The sequence below is a fragment of the Gadus morhua genome, chromosome 18, assembly GCF_902167405.1.
Source record: "Gadus morhua chromosome 18, gadMor3.0, whole genome shotgun sequence".
Classification (NCBI taxonomy): Eukaryota; Metazoa; Chordata; class Actinopteri; order Gadiformes; family Gadidae; genus Gadus; species Gadus morhua.
Genome location: NC_044065.1, coordinates 7,319,173 through 7,341,959, shown reverse-complemented (window position 1 = coordinate 7,341,959; position 22,787 = coordinate 7,319,173). Strand labels below are relative to the sequence as shown.

Here is a 22,787-nt window from a genome sequence, read left to right as displayed (position 1 = left end):
GGATTACCAAAACATTGCATAAAGCTGCCAGGACCCTACTTCTGAGTTTCTGAATTAATTGAGATACCGGTAGAACTGGTTTGAAACCAAAAGGCACAGGATCTGCTGACATCGTCATTGTTGCAACAAGAAGAGCCAAGGATGTCTGCGTGTGGCATTACTAAACAGACATGGATTTGCATTAGGTTAAGGTTAAATACCATCAAGATGACGATGATTTTTTTTATAGGGTTAGGGTTTAACAATTTAACACATTTACATTAAGAAATTATTTGGTGTTGCAAAAATGATTTATTTTGGTTTCTTCCATGGTATACTGGCAGTTTCTTATCCTTTTTAGCCCAGTTCTATTAGAGTCTAGAGTCAAAGACATTGAAAGGAAGATATGTTTCTAATATAAATGGATGAATGGCAGGGTTAGGCTGGATCATATGAAGTGACTGAAGGAGCCATCGTCTGGAATTGTATTTATTAACAGACATATAAGACATATTGTTCCCCAATATAACTGGCAAAGGAAACCTCCCCTATATTTCAAAACATTTATTCCATAATATTGAAATCATCACTGCAGCTCTGTATTACAATGATAGCATAATGTAATGAGAATTAAAAACATACGCTCACTTGGTACACCAGATCAATCTCATTCACCTTTACCAACCAACCAATATATTTTCACTCAAACAAAACCAATGAGACAATCTCTATGCAACCATTCGTTCAGGTACATACAGAAACATGTGTTATGTGGGGTCAATGCATTAATAGTTGTTGAAAACACTTTTGACAAGTCAAATGTTCCTATGTCAGATTGGATTGAATGCAGCCATCTCCATTGAGTTCTGTTTGTATGCGACGTTCATCCAAAAGCCTAAACCTCGATGGCCGCATTCCATCAAGTCGTCTCGTCTACACTAGCTATGAGGACAGGTCCGTCATTACCACACCTTCCAACTTTGTCCCGACTACAGAAGAGGAAAAGGACCGTTTCATTCATGTGTTTATAGCGACGTTAACTGAATTAACATGGGCTATTTAATTAGTCTCTAGTGCCTCACAGAATATCGCTGTGAATCAAATGAGCAAAGTCATTCCTTTCCAGCCTCCCCTAAAAACGATAGGTATACTCTTTTCCGACGACATAAACAGCTAATACATATAAAACAATTATCTTTACTAGCTGTTTAGGCAATGGAATTGTTTTAGTTAAAAAGCAAGGCCAACTTTGTTCAAAGTTCTGTTAAAAGGTGTAAACAAGTCATTTTAGAGTCTTTGCCTTGGCAGCCTCAGTGGTCCTAAACGCTTCAGAAGCCTTCTGCCTTCCGCGGCGTCGCCTGGTGGTGCCTCGCTCTACGCCCCCAGTGGCTCCATCCACGTCCCTTACATGTGCAAAAAAACTAGTAGCATCTCAGACTCTGACGGCCCGGCTCTTCATTCTCAGGTATTATGATTAGGGTTTAACTCACGCGAGTAAGATACCAGTCCGAGTAAAGGTGCATTCATATATACATTACTCTTGCCATTAAGGTGGGCCCTCTGCCGGGGTCCTTTGGTTAGGGGACAAGAAAATAAACACATCATGTACAATATATCAGGGGACTAGCTGATCCCCTCTCTCTATGGCCAGTCGGTCTGTACGTCTGTCGGTCAGTCATTCGGCTGGGCTTGATGTTTATATTGTAAGGGATCGATTATATTTCATGTTTCCCTTTTATCCGCTCAGTTTACTGAACAGGAATCGATGAGGTTGTCGTATTAAGTAGGTATTATATTATGGGTTGAGGGAGGGGTTGGGGTTGTACACGCGAGCGTGTGATTAAACACGATTCACATATGTTGGTAACAAAACCTGCCCGACAACACTCAGCCCTCATATGCTTTCACACAGTCAGACGTTTCTTGCATAAAAAAAAAAATTGCATTTTGCTCAAATGAATCGATGGTGAATGATCCTAAGCCGACTCGTGGGACTCAATGCCCTGAATGAAAATGCTGGATAGTGTTGCTGCCGGGGTGCATCGATACAGCCTTACCACTAGAGACACAGGAGGAGTATATGAGCACAGCTGCCAGGATGATTACATTTCAGTACTTATAATCAAAGACAACTTGAGGAAAAACAGCAACAGAAATAAGGCAGTGGTACAAAAAAAAAAAATAGAATTAAAAGTCATTCTTCCCCCACCAAACTCTTGTAAACATTTCAACAGATGCCAAAAGCTTCCTCTGAACACTTCCAATATGCATCAAGTTAGTTTTTATCGACAAGGATATGAGATCATATATTCTCTAGTTCAGGTTACAGAGTTAATTAAGCAATTAAATATGTATTTACCTCGCAAATATTGATTTCTATATAATGTACCTCTCATCTATTACAAGCTACAAGTGACATGTTAAAATCAAGACAGTTTATCCGGGCCAAAATGAGCGGGGACGAATAAAATAGAAATGTAAATTAATTATTATTGCCCGATTCAAATATACAATTTTAGCCTGCTACAATGGAAATATTAATGATCATCAAAACAAAATAATAATTGAGCTTAAGCTCAAAATAACTAAATTACTAATATAGCATTGCATGCAGTGAATAATCTACTTTTGCTTTGATTTGACGTAAACAGCGCTGTAGCATTCTGTTCCTCAACGGCTACCAACGGAGCAGATTGGTCTGAACAATCATACAGTCCTCATCATCGTTCCATGGTCCCGTAACACATGGTTCTGTAACACATGGTTCCGTAGCACATGGTTCCATAATGAAACCTTTTTCCCCCCTATTGTCATATCCGATGGATGCGTTTAACCGGGTGATTGACATACTATATTCTTATTTCTTCCAACTACATCAAATTAGGTAACAGTGGTAACTTATAACTAATGAAATAGAAAGTGGCCTCATTTTTTTTGCATGAAAAAGGAAATTAAAAAAAAAGGGAATTAAAACGGTTTTCACATGACAATGTCACATCATATTGATCAAACAAGGTCTGAGATTGGGGTGAATAAAATGAAAAAATGTCATGGTCTTCGGAAAGGACAGGTCATTTGGCAGCAACAATGAAGAAAAAACATTTAAATAGCTAAAAGAACATGTCATGAGTGGAATCATCACTAAAAATCATGAGGTCATCAAACCGAGATCAGGGGTTTCAACGAAGCGCAATGAATCCACAAATTGTTTATAAAAATGTTGTTTGGAATAGTATATGCAGATCAGATGAGAATCATGTTGTTAAACATCGCGATATTGACAATATTAATTTTGATTACAGTAATTATTTTACCTGAGTTAGATACCTGTAGTCGTTTGAAACAACTAAAACATAAAATAAGAGAAACTGAGAAAGAGATGCATGGAAACTATGACCAGCAGTCCCTTCTCCACTGGTCATGTGAAGCTCAACGCTTTTACAGCATGGGCCGGTAAGACTTATTAAAGCATGCTCTCTCAAAATAAACTAAAACGTCCATTTGACTACCTCAATATAAACTAGTCTCATCGTGTTGAAGGAGTTAATGGTTAGGCATGTCCCTCAGCCAAGTAGACGAGCCTGTAAACTTTGAAATTGTGATTCAGGTTGTTGTTTTTTTAACGTCAACATTTTTACACCACAAAAAGGAGGTGGAAATAAAAACCGACAGGTTAACTAGCCTATCGTTCCACCGAGTCGGCAGTGGACTCCCCCCGAGTTGAGTTCACTCGGGTGCGCCTCAGAACACATCTGAGCGTGTGCGAGAGACAACAAGCCCTTCGACCGTTCTGCCAGTTATGTTCCAAGGGGGGCGGGACTACAAATGCCTTAAAAGGACGTGGTCATGGACACAACAAACCTTCATACAGTACAGTGCAAGTCAATGTTTGTTTCACAAAAACAAAAAAAAGGGAGAGACTGGCTCTGGTGGAGTTTCACTCCGTTTACAAAGGGGGGGGGGGAGACACGAGACAAAAACATCCGCAAACACAGATGCACGCGACCAGGCAGTTAATGCGTGAGATGATGGTGACGACGACGACGACGACAACGTAGGCGACCGCTGCGTTGCCATGGTGATTGGATGGCGAGTTGAATACTCTGGTTCTTTTATTACTCTATACTACATCTAGTCCGCCGGGGGGGAATGAGAGTGTTGTGGCGAGAGATCGAGGAACCAACACTAAATATTAAAGTAGCGTAGTTATGACATATGGTGTGTGGGAGCAGCTGCCAAAGGGCCAGAGAGGAGATGATACAAGGTTAGAGAGAGGGGAGGGGGGGAGGTAGGGGGTATCTAAGGGGGGGAGGGAGGGGTCCTAGGAGGCATCGTCATGGATCTCCTCCAGCACGGCCAACAAGTGCTTCAGGCCGTAGATGTAGCCATGGTCCTGGCTGTCGCTGGGAAACACGTGGGCAAAGTCTATCATCCTCACCTCCACCTCCCCTCCCTTCCCCTCCGTCGGCCCCGTGTCCCTCCTCCCCCCGCCGCCTCCCCCTCCCCCCTCCGTCTCACCTCCATCACTCGCTGCTCGCCGCTCCGCGTCCGCTTGCATCAGGACCACCCCGTTGCCGTTGGGCTGGAGCTGGATGTCCCCGCCCGCCGGGTCCGTCACGGCCGGGGGAGCGGCGGGGGGGGCGGCGGCCATGGGCACGCCGCCGCCCCCGCCCCCGCCGTGGTTGCCGCGGCGATGCGCCTTGCCGGCGTGGCGGTAATGCTGCGCAGCTTTCCTTTGGTTGTCGTACTGGTGGGCCAGGCTGAAGCCCGTAGTCCAGCCCTGGATGTTGTTATTGTTGTACTCGGACATTTCCTTCAGCACCCCCGAGTCCGACCTCCCCTCGTCCCGCCCCCCGCCCGTCGAGACCCCCGTGTCCCGGACGTCCCGGTCCTCCGCCGCCACCTCCGTCCCGGGCGCGGCCACGGGGGACAACGTGGGGGGGGGGAGGGGGGGGAGGAGGGGGAAGGGTGGCCCTCGTACACGAAGAGCAGGGAGCTGGCGTAGAAGACCAGCTGCCTCTGGGACTGGAACCAGGCCAGGATGCGCCGCACGCGCCTCACGCTGGCCGACACCGCGTCCAGACGCAGCCCCGCGCCGTTGTGGAAGAACTTGGAGAGGCCTGGGGGGGGGGGGGGGCACAAGGGACACGTTGGCAAACATACGTCCCTCACGAGAAAGGAAGTACCACAGCGTCGAGGATTAGGATTCAGATGGAGGAGCTTTGAGGTCACACACCCGTGTGCACGCGCATGGAGAGGAGTGCGTTCAGCTTAGCGTTCTAATAAGTTAAAGATAAACTGATGGAGTCCAAGGGTGCGTGCATACCTGGCTCGTATGGATATTGAATTATGATTGTATTGAAAACCGTAGCTTCAAGTGGGACCTCATGACAGAAAGCCGTTAGTGAGGCTGGCTTTCATAGTGACGGACTTCCTGTCTCTTTCGTACTCCAGGTCAGACCAGCAGGTACGTACCTTCTTTGACAGTGTCCTTTACCAGTCCCCTCCCGTAGTGCTGGTCGTACGTCTCAAAACTGTCATCGCACACCTTGTAAACCTGACGGAAAACATAAAGAAAAATAAGAACGGGATAATAATCACAACATCTACAGCTGATAAATTATCGCCGTCTTCCATTCATGAGCAAACATAGACTGGAACATTGTCTCCATCTACTGGGGACATAAATACAACACGTTCTAGTGAAGTTACTCCCCCAACACGCTCTAGTAAAGTTACTCCCCCAACAAGTTCGAGTCGGGTTACTCCCCCAACACATTCCAGGAGAGTTAGTTCCTGTAGGAGCGACACCTCAAACCATCACTTCTTAATAGAGTTACTTCCCCTGGTAGAATTACTTCCTGTAAGAGAGATACCTCAATCCAACCCTCTCTAGTAGAGTGACTTCCTCTGTAGGACTAGTTACTTTCACCAACACATTGTAGCAGAGTTACATCCAACACACAACACATGCTTGTGTTGTGTGTATAGCTCCATCCAAAAAGGCTTTGTTAGGGGGGGGGCCAAAAATACAACAGGCTAACAACGACCAATCCACTTGACACTCGTAGCTTTCCGGACGTCAGAACGACAACCGTTTCACAATTGACCTTGACCTCTTTGACATCACACATGGGAGGGCCACCCAGATGCATGATGGGTAGCTGAGCCTACCTGTTGGTTCAGTCAACTAGGTAAACTGGTAGCTTAATCTGTCTATCATTAATTTGGGCAGACGCGCCCATGTGTGACCTCACCAGAGGGTTAATTATAAAACAAAACTGCTCACTGTTAGTAACAGTGTATCGTGTCCTTATGCTCGTAAAACTCCTTAACTACAATCTACATCTTATTTAATGCACCCTTTCACGATCCTTATACTTTGACCTCAACTTTGCGTCAGAAATTCTCGTGGATCATTTCTTTATCATTGGAACCCCTATGGGATCGGGTTAAAGACTAATCCCTGAATGAAGCGCATTGTTTATCGAGCACCAATACAAGCCCCTGTTGCTCAACAGCCACAGACACCAAGGGTCTAGATTGACACCGCGGAACCAAGCCCCTTATTTACGATATGTTGGCAGAGGGTGTGGACCAAAGTTTCAACAAAAACTGCCATTTACACAGCTGAATGACCGCATGACAAAGGATCTGGATACAAGACAAACATGTTCAGCCCTTTCCAAGGACACTGGTGCGCTGGCTAGTTCAACGTATCGCTGCAAGCTCTCTGCACAAAAGGTCATTGTAATGTCAACAAGAGCGGAGAAAATGGCCGTAGAATGAAACAAACACATTTGAGAGTACGGTAACACATTTTAGTGTATGTTACACATTTTAGTTTACGGTAACACACTGTAGTGTATGGTAACACACTGTAGTGTACGGTAACACACAATAGTTTACGTTAACACACCGTAGTGTATTTATCACACGGTCTACAGAGCGGTGGCTATAAGCAAGTTTCCTAACTTGTCAACTTCCTGTTCTTGAATTTCTTTTGTGTTTTACTGATGACATTCATATTGGTGTCAAAATCGATTCAAAGCACTAAAGAACTCCATTAGAAACAGATGAAGAACAACTCAAAATGATAACGAAACTATTCGAGTTGTGGCCCTGACTTATGGTGTGTGTGTGTGTGTGTGTGTGTGTGTGTGTGTGTGTGTGTGTGTGTGTGTGTGTGTGTGTTTGAGGAATGAAACAAGAACAAGTGGATGCTATGCTTGGTACTGTGTGGCCACAGTGTTCAGCTGAAGAGGAACACATGACTCCACCGCAGGTAAATATTAACCTACCTGAAATCCATATCTCCCACCTGGGGATGTGTTTTCATTGTGTCGCAATACATTAGGTGACATTCAGTTCTGAGAATTTGCTTATGGTTCAGAACGGTGTTTCAATACAGATTACGTGTGTGATTTATGACATCTGAAAGAATGTGTGTCCGGTTCACAAGTGATCTGACTGCTTTGTTCCATATTGATGTGTCGAATTAGCTTTAGGTATAAATGCTGGTATTACCAATACCATTTCCGTCCACAAGGCTGAAATTGACGTCATGGAGAACTTTTTCTGAAGATGATCATCTTTGCAGCCAACCTTGTTTAAACTCAATGCAGCTTCGGTACCGGCCTCTGTTAGTCAAGGCCAGTGGGGTCTGTGTTTAGAAGGGAGTTCAGATCCACCCATCTTGGTTTTCTGACTCATCCCACACAATGTTCGCCTTGCTGCTATCTGCATAAAATCTTGGAGGGGCCAGTGTCGGGAAATGAGTTTGTTGGGGCCTGCGTTTCTCTGTTTCCTCCGCAATCATGTTGTCATATATTAGCTCGATCATTCTGTCAAGTACTTTTCAGCCCACGTTAACAAAACAGATCCAACATGGGATTCCAACAGTGTCATCACAAAAGTTAATGAACTACAAATGTCTCCATGTGCGGGGCGATGGGGACTACATTTCCCACTCACCCTCATGCCAAGGAGCAGGAAGCCGATGTCCTCCATCAGCGGGTACTTCCAGATCTGCATCTCTCTCTTCTCCTGCGAGGCGAAGGGGTCATAGCTCTGCTGGCCCAGCTTCACGTCCATGATGCACGGCTTGGTGAAGCGCCGCGTCACGTCCTCCAGCTTCAGGTAAAGGTCTGAATCCCACAGCGAGAGAGGGGGCGAGGGCGAGAGAGACAGAAAGAGGGCAAGAGAGAAAGAGGGCAAGAGAGAGAGAGAGACAGAGAAAGGGTGAGAGGGCAAGAGGGCAAGAGAGCGAGGGGCAAGAGAGAGAGGGCAAGAGAGCGAGAGCGAGAGAGAGCGCTTGTTTTACATATTGTATGATGTTGTATGTGTTTGTCCCTCATCAGTCAGGGACAATGCAAAGATCATTATGACTTGAAAACCAGACAGATGTACTGAACGTAGGGTTTCTAGCCTAGCTTCGAGGCTTTGCTACATTAAAAAATGACACAAAACTAAACATTATGTATAAGGGGAAATACCACACAGCTAGGTGAAGATGTTGTTTCATGGTACACATATGAAAGAGGAATTGGTGTTTAGCACATAGTTATAGATTTGGGAATAAGCTAATTGCAACCATCAACAAAGAAAATAACCTAGACTAAAAGTTGGTTTGTTTTGGGACATTTCACACTTTAGATGGGACACACGCATCAAACACACACACAAACACACAGTGTTACCGTTAGGGCTGTCTGGGGAGCAGCAGGTGCCGTAGTATTTTGGCAGGTGATTCTGGAGCTCCAGCATACACGGATCATAGCAATCCTTAGCATACACCTGGGGAACACACACACACACACACACACACACACACACACACACACACACACACACACACACACACACACACACACACACACACACACACACACACACACACACACACACACACACACACACACACACACAGTGTCAGTTCTGCGTTTTTCCTTTATAGAGTGACTTTGCTTTGCCAGAGACTGAATTGGAGATTGGACAGTGACGACCTATAAAGCTAAAAAAAGAAGCAGAAATAAAGACTAGAGGAGCAGCTTCTCCTACATTGTTCTGAAGCCACGCTTTAACACCCCTGCATGTTGGCATGCAAAGTCAAAATTACCATGAAGGGTACAGATCGACTTACAAGTTCCTAGGACCTGGGGGAGGAAGAACTAGACCGTGACACAGCTATGCTAAATATCTTTGAACCGGTTTGCTAGTCTTAGTCAGTATTCAGGATAATCATGGAATTCAGTGGCTTAGACAGCAGGGGAGTTCAAATAGTTGCATCGATAGGATTCAACTATTGGACATTGCAATAATGCAAGTCATGATAAGTCATTGATTGTCTTCCATTGGCAACCACATATAGTATAGTCATGCGTTGCCAAGTTATACATCTACAACTTATGAAGCTATAAATCCTTATTTCAGAGATTACTTTTTTTCGGCCCTAATGACATTATTGATATTTTGTGAAACTCTTTTGGATTATTGACCTAGTAAAACGATCTAGCGGAAACTTGCACTACTAAATAAGCTGGTGGATTATTGCACTATCCTTTCTTGCCTATGGTCTAAGAAGGGGGCATGGTGAAATCACTTTTTTCGCTCCCAGCCAATACAATACCAGCTGCCAGCAGAGAAAAGTGTGTGTTGTTCTGTAGATCCGGGGTGCTGCTGAGGCAGACCGACCCGCTAAGCCCTGAAGCAACACGCAGTAGCAACGCTCCGCCTGTTGTCTGTGACGTGTGGTACAACGCCAATGTGCATGCCACGCATACATGCGGGTGCATCCTATGGGGGAACTGCGAGTGTAGCAATGTGCCATCAGGTCGTTTAACAGGCGGTATGCATGATCCTGTACATGGCGTGTAAAAGGTGTGTTTTTAACGTATAAACACGTGTATAAAGTTTGGTTCTTTGTGTGTACCACTGTGTTCTTGCACGAGTGTTAATACATTATGTTTGCTAGGCGAATAAATCAAACAATTTGTGATGCATTAATGCACAGTGACACACAGTGATATAAAACCGTTGCATATCACTAGTAGACAGAGTCCACCTAACCCCACCCCTGCTGTGCATGTGTGCGTGTGTGTGTGTATGTGTTTGTGAGACTTTGTTTCCATTACCTTGGTGTAAAACTGCATCTCACGTGGACCCCTTGGTGGCGGCTGAAGCTGTTTCAGGACGGTTCCATCCGGGTGCTGTAAAATACCTGCCGCCAAAACAGGGATAAACATTAGGCAAATCATTTTAAAAAGACACGTCTACGCATGTGCGTGCGTGTTTACATGTGATAGCATACACACAGCATGGCTTTAACTGCACATTCCCTACGTGACATCTAGGACTCGATGAAGTGTTAAATCCACGGCCTATTGCTCACAGCCATTAATCTCATTAATCAATCCATCGCTGAGACGATTCCATTATGCTTAAAGCAAAATACAACAACTCAACGCCCATGAGCCATCATGGGCCTGTGGATTACTTCCCCTTCCTTCCCCACATGTGCAGGTAGACGTGATCGGTCCTAGCACCCAGAGCATCACATCATAGTGCGGTACATCGGTAGTGACACATCGATAAACCTTAAAAACAAAACTGCAAGCTTGTGCGATCTGAATCTTTACACGGTAACACAGCAGACCTTCGAAATGGGTTTGCAGTCAATCCGAACAGGTAAAGCCTTTAGTGTGAATTTAGGCTCGACCATGGGGTGTGACTGGACTCCAGATAGCAGCGTTCAATACAATACATCGTCTTTTCAGCTTAATATTCCTGACGCCGTCGTTGGGACGACAGTAGCCGAGGTAGAGGACGGAGACGGCCCTGAGGGATTACAAATGTACGCTGTTCTGCTGTTATATAATGCCCACAACATTATCACAGAGAACTTCCTATTGCCGCGACCACTGTCAGGCTAAAGTGGATCCATGCCCCGTTTCCAGCAACACTTTCCCCACACCGTGGAAACAAGATCTCTGTCTTCTCTTCCCTCTATCACTTGGACAGACTTTTATCAATTTGTGTGCATGTGTGTGCGTGTGAGATGAAAAGAGAACGACTCATTAGGGATTGTATAGCACACCCATGTTTCAATACTTTCTTTGCATTCTTTGGCAACTTGCATGCGGTTCACCTTGAGGAGTAGGGTTACAGGTGGCCCCATAAATCGGGATTAATGATCGGGGAGCAAACATAGGGTGAGCCCGGACTGGTCAATCTCGCGGGGGCAGTGGTATCGCGGCGTATTTCATGAGGAGAGCCATCTGGCCACAACTGGTTAGACTGAACCCACTGGTTCAACTGATCCCAACCCTCCAACACAAACAGTAACCTGGTACGCAGCCAGCCTATCTGGTATTCACACCAGGGCAACCGTTCAGATGACTTTGACATTAAAACACGTTCAATTCAACCGGGTAACGGTTGCTTTCCACACTATTGCATTTACAAAGCATTTATTATACTGTTAGTCTTTTGAGCTGCTGAGTGAGACAGTTGAGCAGCCAAGCATTTGTTTTAAGATGCAACCCTGAATTAATTCACCTAACAAATTATCAAATTCGACCCCCTATTGGCTGGTGGTAGGTGTTCATTTTGGACCAGTGAAATGTTGGCAAATCAGTATTTTTGAAAATCAGATTTCAACCGGTTCCAACAGAATCTGCGTTCAAGGCAAATCAGGTCTGGGATGGTGACATCAGGCCATGACCATATAGGGAGGCATATCCGTCCGACGTTTCGGCGGCTCGCTTGCTTATCCGTCAGTGAATAATCTTGCGTCTCCCACATCCTTAACTTTGAACTCTAAAACTTCACAATTTCGTATAGGCAATACCTAAACATCACCTTTTCTAATGTTATATTGAATCTTACTCCTTAACAAATTCAACTGACATCATGACTGCATCTTGAGCTATGTAAATAATGTACAGAGACAGTCATTTATAAGAATTCCCTTGTCCTGGGCTCGTCTATTGATACATCTGATCAACCATACTGGGTTCTGAACTCTCCCAGGTGAGGTCTACTGATCAGGAACTAAGAACTTCATCCTCAGCATTAGGGAGCAGCAATTCCTCAATTGATGCAGGGCTTTTCGCCTATATTTAGAAATTGAAACGGAAAGCAACAGGCAGGTGCTTACTGACTATAACAACATCACAACTGGATAATTTAAACCAACCTACCAACTGGGCAAGTGTTGGAATAGGAACATAAACGTGCGTGCGATATCGGTTGTTCAGAAAGACAACTCGGTGTGACAGTGGAGGTGTGGAACGTTAATGTATCTTCTCAGCAAAAGTTACTGATTGACCAGGTGTATACCGACCAGGGTGAGCTTTGTACCGGCATCCAATCAATGTCACACATGATATCATTGCATTGGTAGTGGCTCCGGGAGTAGTCGATGAATGGCATTAAAAGAAAGAACACGTCAAATCATACAAGTTTGTGTAGTTATTAGAATGCCCTGGATCCAATGTGAAAACGACAGGCGAGGAGGGCGTAGGGACATGGCAGGTGCCATGGAGGATGCTGTTCTGGTTTGGAGAGATCATCTGAGCTGGTGGGTCAGTGTGTTCACTCACCTACTTTGTCCACGCCATACTTGTGACCCGCCACCTGATGGGACAGCGGCACGCAGCCGCTGAGGTGCGACGGGCCCTGAGGGAGACCCGTCTCCTCCACCGGGTGTCCTGAAGAGGGACGCGGGCTGAGATTTACCCCAAGTGTCGGGCTAGAGTTTAGTTCCAGTCTGCCCAGGGATAAAGACGAATCCATGCTGGCCTAAAGGTGGCTTTATGGCGTTCATGCAAAATATAGCCTTCACACAACAAAAAATAAAAAAAATAAAAAATTGCAACTGTGGAACTTTGTGGATTCACATATTGCTTTTAGGTAAGAGAATCAACCACAAGGTAGTTGTCTAAGTTCTCGTCCAGCAGTCGAGGAGCCTTCATGGGTTCCCTCCGGGTCCGAAGCACAGACCCACGGTGTGTGTGTTGAGCGACGGGGAGCCCACCGATTCGACCCCGGTGAGAGCGGCGAGGGAGGACATCCAAAGCAATGCTGATTCAATGATTCTCGTATCTTGAACAGCAGCATAAATACACGGTAGCCACATCCCACTTCCTCGCTTTTAAGAGCCGTAAACACCCCTCTCCCTTCATACTCAGTGGAGATCTGCCCAGCTCTCGCTTGATGACACGGATATCCTGGCAGTCATTAGTGGAAACAGGGGAGATTACCTTCCAATCACTGTCCAAAACGCAAGCAACTTTATTTATTCCAGTTTCGATGGCTATCTCGAGCATTATCACATCAGGCACCGAGAGTCCCGAACCCCCCCGAGTGTCCCCGAGTCTCCCAACTGTTCCTCCCGACTCTCATGACATCAGTCTGTCGTGCACCGTTAATCCTCGAGCGCTGTGCGTTAAAAATACGATGTAAAGTGTGCGTTGTCATGTTCAAAACCATCACAAAATACCATGTTGGCAGAACGGAGGTCAATGGCTGTAGACGTAACGAGCTGAGCCTCCTACACTTGCGAAACGCTGTTTCGACACTGTCGTAAAAGTCGATCATTTATGGCAAATATTAATTCGATACATCACGTGACGTCACGTCCATGTACTCTGCACTTTTATGCAAATAAAAATATCCATTCAATCTTTATCGTATCCAATGCAGTGGACTCCATCATACAAGCATGTGCATGTCCCACAACCTAATCTAGGCCTTCGTGGTTCAAAACACGACGTCATCGACGTCACTCTTCCCCCAGCAGTTTATGAGAAGAGTTACGAATAAGGAGTAGATACAATAATGTTTCAGCAGTTTAATTAAACTACATAAAAAAATGAAATAACAGATCAGGCTCTTCGTTGTATTGGTTCCCAGCCCTTTCCCAAAAGGAATGGAAACACATTTTAGCAATTATCTGTTGGAAAGATCAGCTATTATAATAATTTGCCTAAATGAACAGTAAACATAGTGTTGTTTACAGCAGGAGGCAATTCTGTTGTAATCATCATTGTGTCATTCCTCTCTTTATTTTCCATAGACTGTGCAAGCATACATTATTTGAAGAATTATTTTATTAAGATTGAAATTGCCAGGAACATAGAACATTAAAAAAAATAGCATTTATTTTAACATATATGAATGACCCATCCATATTGACCGAAAAATATGTATGAGGATTGTTATTATGTATGTATAACATGCATTATGCATTTGGTACACCTGCATTATGCTGTTCAACGTTCAACATATAAAAGCGAGTGTACCATCTGAAAGATGGATGATAATTGACTAGAGAGAACTCTAAGTATAACATTATAAAGATTATTTGACCCGTCTTGGAAAAGTAAATTGGTTGCCTGATGGATTAAAAAAATCACTGTAGGCCTATTACATATTTGACATGCATATACTTCCTGTAAACGTCCATTGACATATATCTATAGTCCCTTTAGTAAATCGTTTTTAAGTTATCTAAGGGGTCCTTTAAGTTTAGGCCTACAATAACCTCGTTCCCTGGCGTTCTCGTGTCATCACAGAACGCCTGGAACGAAATGCTCCAAATGAGCGTTATGGAGAGGGGGACGACGATGACGACGACGACTTTCAGTTACGTGAGCTTGGCAGCGAATGTCGAGAGAGGGCGGGACTTCTGAGAGATGGATATCCGTTTCCGTCAAACATTTCGAATATTGCTTCGTCAACTATTTGGTCAAAACTCCATGATAATTATCCTTGTTGTTGTGGCTTTTGTCATAATTGTTACTCTACTTTTTCAGATGTTCTTATTATCCTCGATCAGGGGACTGTTAACCTGCGTACACAGCGCGCAGGAAGTAAGAGACCGGAAAATGCGCTGAGGTAGACCGGGATAACGCTACAAGTCAATACCCTCTCTCAGCCTTATTTCTAACTATATTTCCACTGCCCCCACCCCGTTTTAAGGGTTCAACCGTAAACAGGAGAATGCGGAAACCAGGAAGGTCTTCTTAAAAAGATAAACATACACCGCTAAGGTAGAAACGAGGAGGGTCCTGCTGAACACATAGACACCCTGCTACGGTAGCCTTCCAGAAATATTCCCCTCTCCAGTGCAGTTAGTTACAGATAGGCAGACTGCGACGACACGGTAGTCGAAGTCGGTCATCATGGCAATGAAAAGAATAAAGAGGGTAAGTTTTGCTACACATCTACCACAGAGGCATCTCCAAATACTGTCCCCGTTGCATTAGCTATTTCTTTTGCATATTTGGTTGTTAAACGCCTTTCGTTGCAGCCCCGTCAGTCGAAACCACATTTGTTGTAGGCTACTTGATCGTGTTTCCTGTGTTGGTCGTTATCATGTTTCCCCGTTACGTGTCTCAAAGTGTCGTGGGGTCGGAATGACGACTGACGATTTAAAGTTTGGACCTAGCCTTGATCATCAGTGATGTAATCACTGACACACGCAAGTCGCAGTTTCTTCTATCTCTGTCTGCCTTTATGTAACTCACACACATCATCACGGTGTATGTTGTGATGTATTTGTGTGTTCTTCAGCTCCATGGGACGGTATATGTACCCTTGGAGGTTGGATTGGGTTCGCGTTGTTAATGTGCCTCTTGTTTGGTTTCGCTTCTTATCTGACCTGACTTCCTCCTTATTACGTCCCATCCAGATCCTATCTGCGGTGCGTTCAGTACATTGAAGATGCTCACTCGTTTTACATGATTTCAGACCACCGTCATCGGGTGTTTTATCAGTTTGTGGCAAATCATCTGAGTTGAAGTTAGGGACAAGATGAGTCACTGGGTCTGCAAAATAATATGTTAAATCGACAGCCTCATACGTAGATAAGAAGATGTCAAATAGTTGCCTGCTTTTTAATAAAAGTTAATATCTGTTCAATATTTTCTAACATTTTATTTCTTTATAACCCTATTTCATTTATTCTGTTGTGTGTGATATTAAGGAGCTGGACGAATTAAAGAAAGATCCTCCGGCACAGTGTTCTGCTGGACTAGCTGCGGACGACTGTAAGCACATCTCCAGACTTTGTATTGTATTACTGAACTAGGTCTTGTCTCAGATAAACATAACGTGCATGCATCTATACATACATGCATGCATACATACATACATACATACATACATACATACATACATACATACATACATACATACATACATACATACATACACGTATGTATGTATGTATGTATGTATGTATGTATGTATGTATGTATGTATGTATGTATGTATGTATGTATGTATGTATGTATGTATACATACATACATACATACATACATACATTCATTCATTCATTCATTCATTCATACATACATACATACATACATACATACATACATACATACATACATACATACATACATACATACATACATACATACATACAGTGAGGGAGGCATCTGAAACAGTGGAAGTCTTTTAATGAAGAAAATAGTTTAGCTTACATGTTGTCATCTTGTTTTATCTTTCTGTATCTCCTCTCTTTAGTAAAAGCATATAATTCATATTTTTCTCATAAGAAATTGCTTCTGGGATGCCTTTGAATATGTTTAGAATCATCATACCATTTTTATGATAATTGATGATTTTGCTTAAAAAAAAAAAGGTTGTTTGACTGGGATCTCTTCAACAGCTTTCATAATTTTGTAATTACCGCAAGGCAAATTACAAAGATATATCTACGGGTGAAGCATGCTATGGTAGTCAGGTGCCTCAAAAAAGGCAAAGAATGACCTATAAACCTATTAAAAGTTCTAAAAATGAATAATGGGGATTTTGTGATTTACATTCTCTCTCTCTCTCTCTCTCTCGCCCTCGCTCTCTCTCTCTCTGACCTAGTGTTTCATTGGCAGGCAACCATAATGGGCCCAGTAAGTGTGTGTTTTATTTACCCATCATCATGGTGATGAATTGCGAACTTGCCACAAACGTTAAGATGTAATTTGAACAATAGCTCGTATTACTTGTGTATTAAAACCAACCGGTTGTAAAAAGTTACAATTCAGGTTCACCTGAACTTTGTTTACCAACTGTATTCTTTAAAAAATTGACATTTTCGGAAACCATTGAGGGAACCAGTTAGAAATATGGCAAATATGTTATTTTTTGCTTTGTTTTCAAATTATACTATGCTTAGGTCATAACCTTTTTATTTCTTACTTTTGAATTGGTATGCTTCATACTATTAAACATCAGTAGTCGTGTTTTTGGTTGGGAGGATTTGGCTAGAGTTTCATTCTGAAAGCCATCATCACATCTGGCTGTCATAACCTTATACACAAGGTGTATGCGTTACTACCAAGCATGATTATTCTTCGATCATTATCCTTGATCGCAAGGACGTTACTGCGACTCTTTTTGACCGCTTCCATTTTAAGATGTGTGCCATTTTGAAAAACAAAATTCCATTATTGTGCATTTCAACAAATCCGTTGTTCTTGTTATCTTGTCCATGTTAGAATGACAGTCCATACCAAGGGGGAGTCTTCTTCCTCACCATACATTTCCCCACCGACTACCCCTTCAAGCCCCCCAAGGTGAGCACTCCATGTCTAAAGCTCCATGACAATGATAAGTTAACCTCCAGCAGAGCCCACTGTCAGCGGTGCCATTCATTCCCAATTGGCCTAGCGTCAGAGCTCAAACTGGCGTTGGAGCTCAATCTACCCTCTGTGATGCCATTGATTCCCTATGGGCCTAGTGTCGGAGCTAAACCTAGCCTCTGCGTTGCCGTTCATTCCCTATGGGCCTAGTGTGGGAGCTCAACCTAGCTTCTGGGATGGCATTCATTCCCTATGTGCCTAGCGTCGTACTTCATCCTAGCGTCTGACTCTTATCAGGGTCACAGGGATTCGCTCTTGAAAGCCTGCTGTGTGTCAACCAATCACAGTCGGAAGAAGGCAGGAGTGCAAAAAAAAAAACAGCCTAAACCATGAAGTTTCTCTGGATTCTTGACACCTGAATACACCATCCGGATGACTAATCCGTGAATGTTGCAGGTCAGGTATTTTTTGCAAAGGAAAGTCACGTGTGAAGTTTTTGTTAAAATAACACACACAAAAAACGCTTTTCACATGCCTAATGCACCTCTACAAATGGGCACCTTTGAAGGGTGGGCCCTACGGGTGCCATTTTGATTCATGGCCAGTGCTGGAGCATCCAGTAAACCAATTTTTGTAATCATTGTAATGTCTTTAATTTATCCATATGGAAAGGTTTGGATTTTTATGCATATACTATATAAATGGCACCAGCATTGTCTGTCTCAGCCTATCATTGAGGAGATGTGAGGGGTTATCATCCCGTTCTGTGGCTGTTTTTGGACGCAGTTGTACCCAAACAACTCTGGTGGGATCCGACCGGGGGGGATTACAGTACCACCTAATCCCTTCTTGACGCGCGGGATTTGGTCGTGACTCAAATCATTGTCCGGTTGATTAAAACCCTGCGATTTGTCCGTCCCTATGGAAAGGGCCTCCAGCTGTCAGACGCATACGTCATCGTCTCTATACGCCCGGGATCGGGTATCGTGTATCACCACCAGAGAACATGTGGAAAAACTGGCTCCGCCAAAAAGTGACTTAACACTGTTTAATTTTTGTGTTTATTTACAGATTACGTTCACGACCAAAATCTATCACCCAAATATCAACAGCAACGGGAGCATCTGTCTGGACATCCTCCGCTCCCAGTGGTCCCCGGCCCTTACCGTATCCAAAGGTACCGCCGCCGTCCGGGCGTCCGTACCTACGCAGACTGAACATTTGGCACGTTCTCCATCAACCGTTCATTTTTACGTATTTTTCTTCCAGTGTTGCTGTCCATATGTTCGTTGCTGTGTGACCCCAACCCAGATGACCCCTTAGTCCCGGACATAGCCCATATTTACAAGAACGACAAAGAGAAGTGAGTATTCTGCACCCCATGGGAACCTCCAATCTGACAATGCCCAGCCACGGTCATTTGAACACGCATACACGTTTGTATGCTAGCTAGCTTGTGGCTAGCCTAGCATACAAGGCTTAGTGTAGCACTTTTTGTACCTCATAAAGTGCTTTTCAATCAAGAAGGGTCTGTTGTTCTGGTTGTGTTCACGAGGCGTTACAAGAGCGAGTCCTGGGGTTATTTTAAGTGAAAACATTACATTTATTCTATAATGGATTTGCTACACACTGACAGCCCTAATATTTCATATTTTTTTCCCCCTTTACAGATACAACAAATTAGCCAAGGAATGGACCCTCAAGCATGCAATTATGTGAAAAAGAAAAATGAAACCAGATTTTTTTTTAAGTCACAATACACTGTAAAGTAGTATGTATAAATAAAGTAACAAACATCAATATGTACCACCGTCGAAACTTAACAGCCATATATCCTGACTTGGCGTTTTTGTTTTTAAATATAGCTTTGTATGTCATCAATGAGGGACCCTTAATTAAATTAACCCATTCCTGATGTCCACTTGGTGGGAGCAATGACATTATAACATTTCTTATATCGCGCATCTTAATATGTCTGGGCTTCTATTATGAATAGTTTATCATGTTTTGTGTACAGTATTAAAGCATCAGTGAACCCATGCTGTGAAGTTTTTCTTTGGTATTGAAACCCCCTGTCCGACCTTGGGGGGGCTTGTTCTGGTAGCGGATGAGAACATTGACCATTGTCCCTCTTCACAAGCACCCCAGTGGAAGGGTTAGACAGTCACTGTAGTTTCCTTTCTGGGATTCATTCATTAATTCCCCTGATTTACCCAGGACACTTGCTAACGATTGGGCTTGGCTGCAGGTGTTCAGGCAATTAAAAGTTGCAGTTGAACAGACCTTTTTACTGCCTTATTAGTGGTGTCTTCATAAAAGCTCACTTCCTTTTTTCTTTACCAATTTTCTTATCTGTAAAATATGGGCTTTAAATATTCTGATAGACGCATGTTACCCCCTTCTTTTGCAACCTCTGAGGTCAATTGAAGGGTTATTCATTAGACAGGCTTTGAGTTTAAACTGTAAAATCTGATGGGAGGTATGCTATTTAAAGAACAAACTAGAGTGGATCAAATTAAAGAACCGCAGATTCAACTTTGACCCAATTAGCCAAATGAACTAACATACAGCTGGTTGCGTAACATTCTTTAGGTTGGTGCCCTGAATTGTATGCTAGTGAGAGAATGAAACATTTCTAGTGTGGCAGGTCCTTTCTGTCCGTCATCAACGACTGCTGATGATAAAGATACGACACATATTTAGTAAGTCGCTCTTAAATATGTTTACATGGATACTGCATAAGACAGAAAACAACACTTTAATTTTCCTAGTCCACTATAAAGACTAAAGTAAATTCAACTCTAACCATTAAACCAACCATTAAATTCTTTATTTAAGGTCTCATCATCATCATCATCATCATCTGGTACGTATTTCGCTTTCCAGTATGGTAAGGGTTTGTTAAACCAAATACATTATTAATTCAATCAAACCGCAAGAATCAATACTACACTGTATGGTCCAGACCAAAACGTCAGTACGCATTGGGGACCATCAGGAAGGCCGAACAAAGGTGGTTGGAAGGGGTGAAACGTGAACCCAGAGTGTGGAGGGAACTCGATTTCAGGATAGATTATGTTGAACTGAAAGCCGCTGGGTCCGGAGAGCATGAGCTTCAGTCTGGATGAGATGAACACACAACTGTGGTGCTAAAAAAGGAGAGTGTGGAAATCAGACATCTCTGTGATGAAGGACTACACCTCTAACAGGCCTTCATCACAGAGGACAACACAGTTGTAGCCCATTACAGAAAATTAAGATTGTGAAGCTCTGTATATATGCTCCACTGGTATTTGCCTCTTGTGAAAAAGGTTTATGTTGGACAGACCGCAGCTTAAACATTGATACACACAACTCGACAGCAACGGTCAAACTGGTCAAATATTGCTTCAGCAATCCCAGGGGGATGTGAATCGGTTACAAATGATCTGAATGTATGTAAGACAAATACAACAACTTTATTATACACCAATGAGTGCATACTTTATAAGGCCAAACGCCCTGGTGTTAATTCCTACTACGTCCCATGGAAACATGAACTGGAGGTTCACATGCAACCAACTGCTTAATTATGTTTCTGCTCCATCACACACCGGATGGACCCCACCTTGTGTACCATCTGAAGTATGCTTTTGTTATCAACATCAGCCTGATGATGTTTTGGAAAAAGGGAAGCGTGCCCTGCTATCATTAGCCGGTCCGTACACAGACACATCAACCAACCCTTTTCCCCCGGGGATCAATAAACACACGAGAACGTCAAACCATTGAAGCCCTAACAATACCGTTTGATTTAGCACTATTTTTTTTGCTGTGTTTTCTAAGTTTTGCGTTTTTTTTGTCCCGGTTTTTGTTTAGCCAAGCAAGAAAAATATATTAATAGGTGTTCTTGTCAGGCATCTAATAAATAAACACACGGTTCTCTCTCCCAAGTGGTTCACTTGTACATTGGTCTTTGGGTGAGAGAAGACGATGCGATGGACACAATGTCCTGGTGGGAGGACTCCTTAGCGTGGAGCCTCTAACGATTTGACCTTCAGACCTTCTTTGGTGATGGTCAGAGACTCCGCTCCCGGAGCAGAGGAACCAAGATTCTCTCGTGGAGGAAATGCGCTTCTCTGCACTTTCAGCCCTTCCCCAATGTTAAGTCTCCGTCCTATTACATGAATTAGACCGTTTAGAGCCTTAATTTTTCCAGCATTGAAGTACACCAGTATTTCAATACACGTGATCAAACGCTATTACTTTGATTCAGCATAAGTAGGCCTACATCATGTATGTTTCACCAAACATTTCCTAAGATATGGGTGTTAGCAAAGGTAACACATGGTAATGAGCCGATGTATTCAAATACTGTACAAAAGTTAAGTTTCAATCTTTGTTATAATTGCTTTAGATATTAGAAGTAGGCTTTAATTTAATAAAGTGAGTTGCAGTACATGTTACAGGCACTAGAGCTCAGTGACAGCTCATTTTAATTTAAATGTTGGTCTGCATGTCACTGCAAAGTAGGACTATTCAAAGCCTCTTGGATAATCTGTCATTTCACAATTGCCATTTATAAATCAAGAATTATAGATCATGTCACACCTATTTCCTGCCAACACCCATCAAACCTTTCTTATGTCATGACCTGTCAGTCAAATTTTGATCTTGCATCTTTCAATTGAATTCAAATCAAATTCAATGAAAGTGTCTATGAACCACTACTCAAACAGACTACTACTCAAATGACTGAAGAGTTGGGTAGTCTGATGAAAGTGGGCCACTTGATAGGACACGCTTGGTTTTGACCTGCATCTCCATGTAATGTAATGTAATGGTTGGTGTAAAGGGGACCAGCAATCCGGCCCAGAAATCCTTCTCCACGGTTTCTGGCTGACGATCCACTGGAAAGAAAAAATAATTCTAAATTAACTTGCTTTCAAACTGACAGGTGTCAGAATCTTACCGAAGAGGATTAGGGCCACATGTGATTATTATTTTGAGTTCTGACATTAAAGTCAGAGTTTAGGCTCAGGATCGAGCCCATATGTGGAAAAAGATCATATATGGCCCTAATCTTCTTCCGTATAATCTAATCTTACATAACAGATGTTAAAGACAATGTTCTAACAACCTTTGGAAACCTTTCGTCGTTCTTGAATGAACGCCTGCGAACAGCTTGGGACTGACCCTCTATAGTTTCTTAGAGAGTGTGTATTTTCAATCCATGGAGA

General features: G+C 43.3%; 2 protein-coding genes across 3 annotated transcripts; one reads left to right on the top strand and one right to left on the bottom strand.

Annotated features, from left to right (window-relative positions):
* Positions 1 to 455: 455 nt before the first annotated feature.
* Positions 456 to 13,744, bottom strand: ipmkb (inositol polyphosphate multikinase b). Its single transcript, XM_030340497.1, is given in 7 exon segments — positions 456 to 4,917; positions 4,920 to 5,099; positions 5,455 to 5,536; positions 7,954 to 8,126; positions 8,679 to 8,775; positions 10,113 to 10,198; positions 12,582 to 13,744. Coding segments are annotated over 7 exon segments (1,428 nt in total). The 5' UTR covers positions 12,775 to 13,744; the 3' UTR covers positions 456 to 4,300.
* Positions 12,476 to 19,608, top strand: LOC115531315 (ubiquitin-conjugating enzyme E2 D4). Of its 2 annotated transcripts, none has more exons than XM_030340501.1 (7): positions 12,476 to 12,559; positions 15,968 to 16,031; positions 16,865 to 16,896; positions 17,485 to 17,562; positions 18,640 to 18,745; positions 18,838 to 18,931; positions 19,239 to 19,608. In XM_030340501.1, exons 3-7 carry the CDS (start codon positions 16,888 to 16,890, stop codon positions 19,285 to 19,287), a joined length of 336 nt encoding a protein of 111 aa, XP_030196361.1. In that variant the 5' UTR covers positions 12,476 to 12,559; positions 15,968 to 16,031; positions 16,865 to 16,887; the 3' UTR covers positions 19,288 to 19,608. The 2 variants fall into 2 exon arrangements, with proteins under 2 accessions (XP_030196361.1, XP_030196359.1); XM_030340499.1 differs by lacking the exon at positions 12,476 to 12,559 and adding an exon at positions 14,921 to 15,188.
* Positions 19,609 to 22,787: the final 3,179 nt, after the last annotated feature.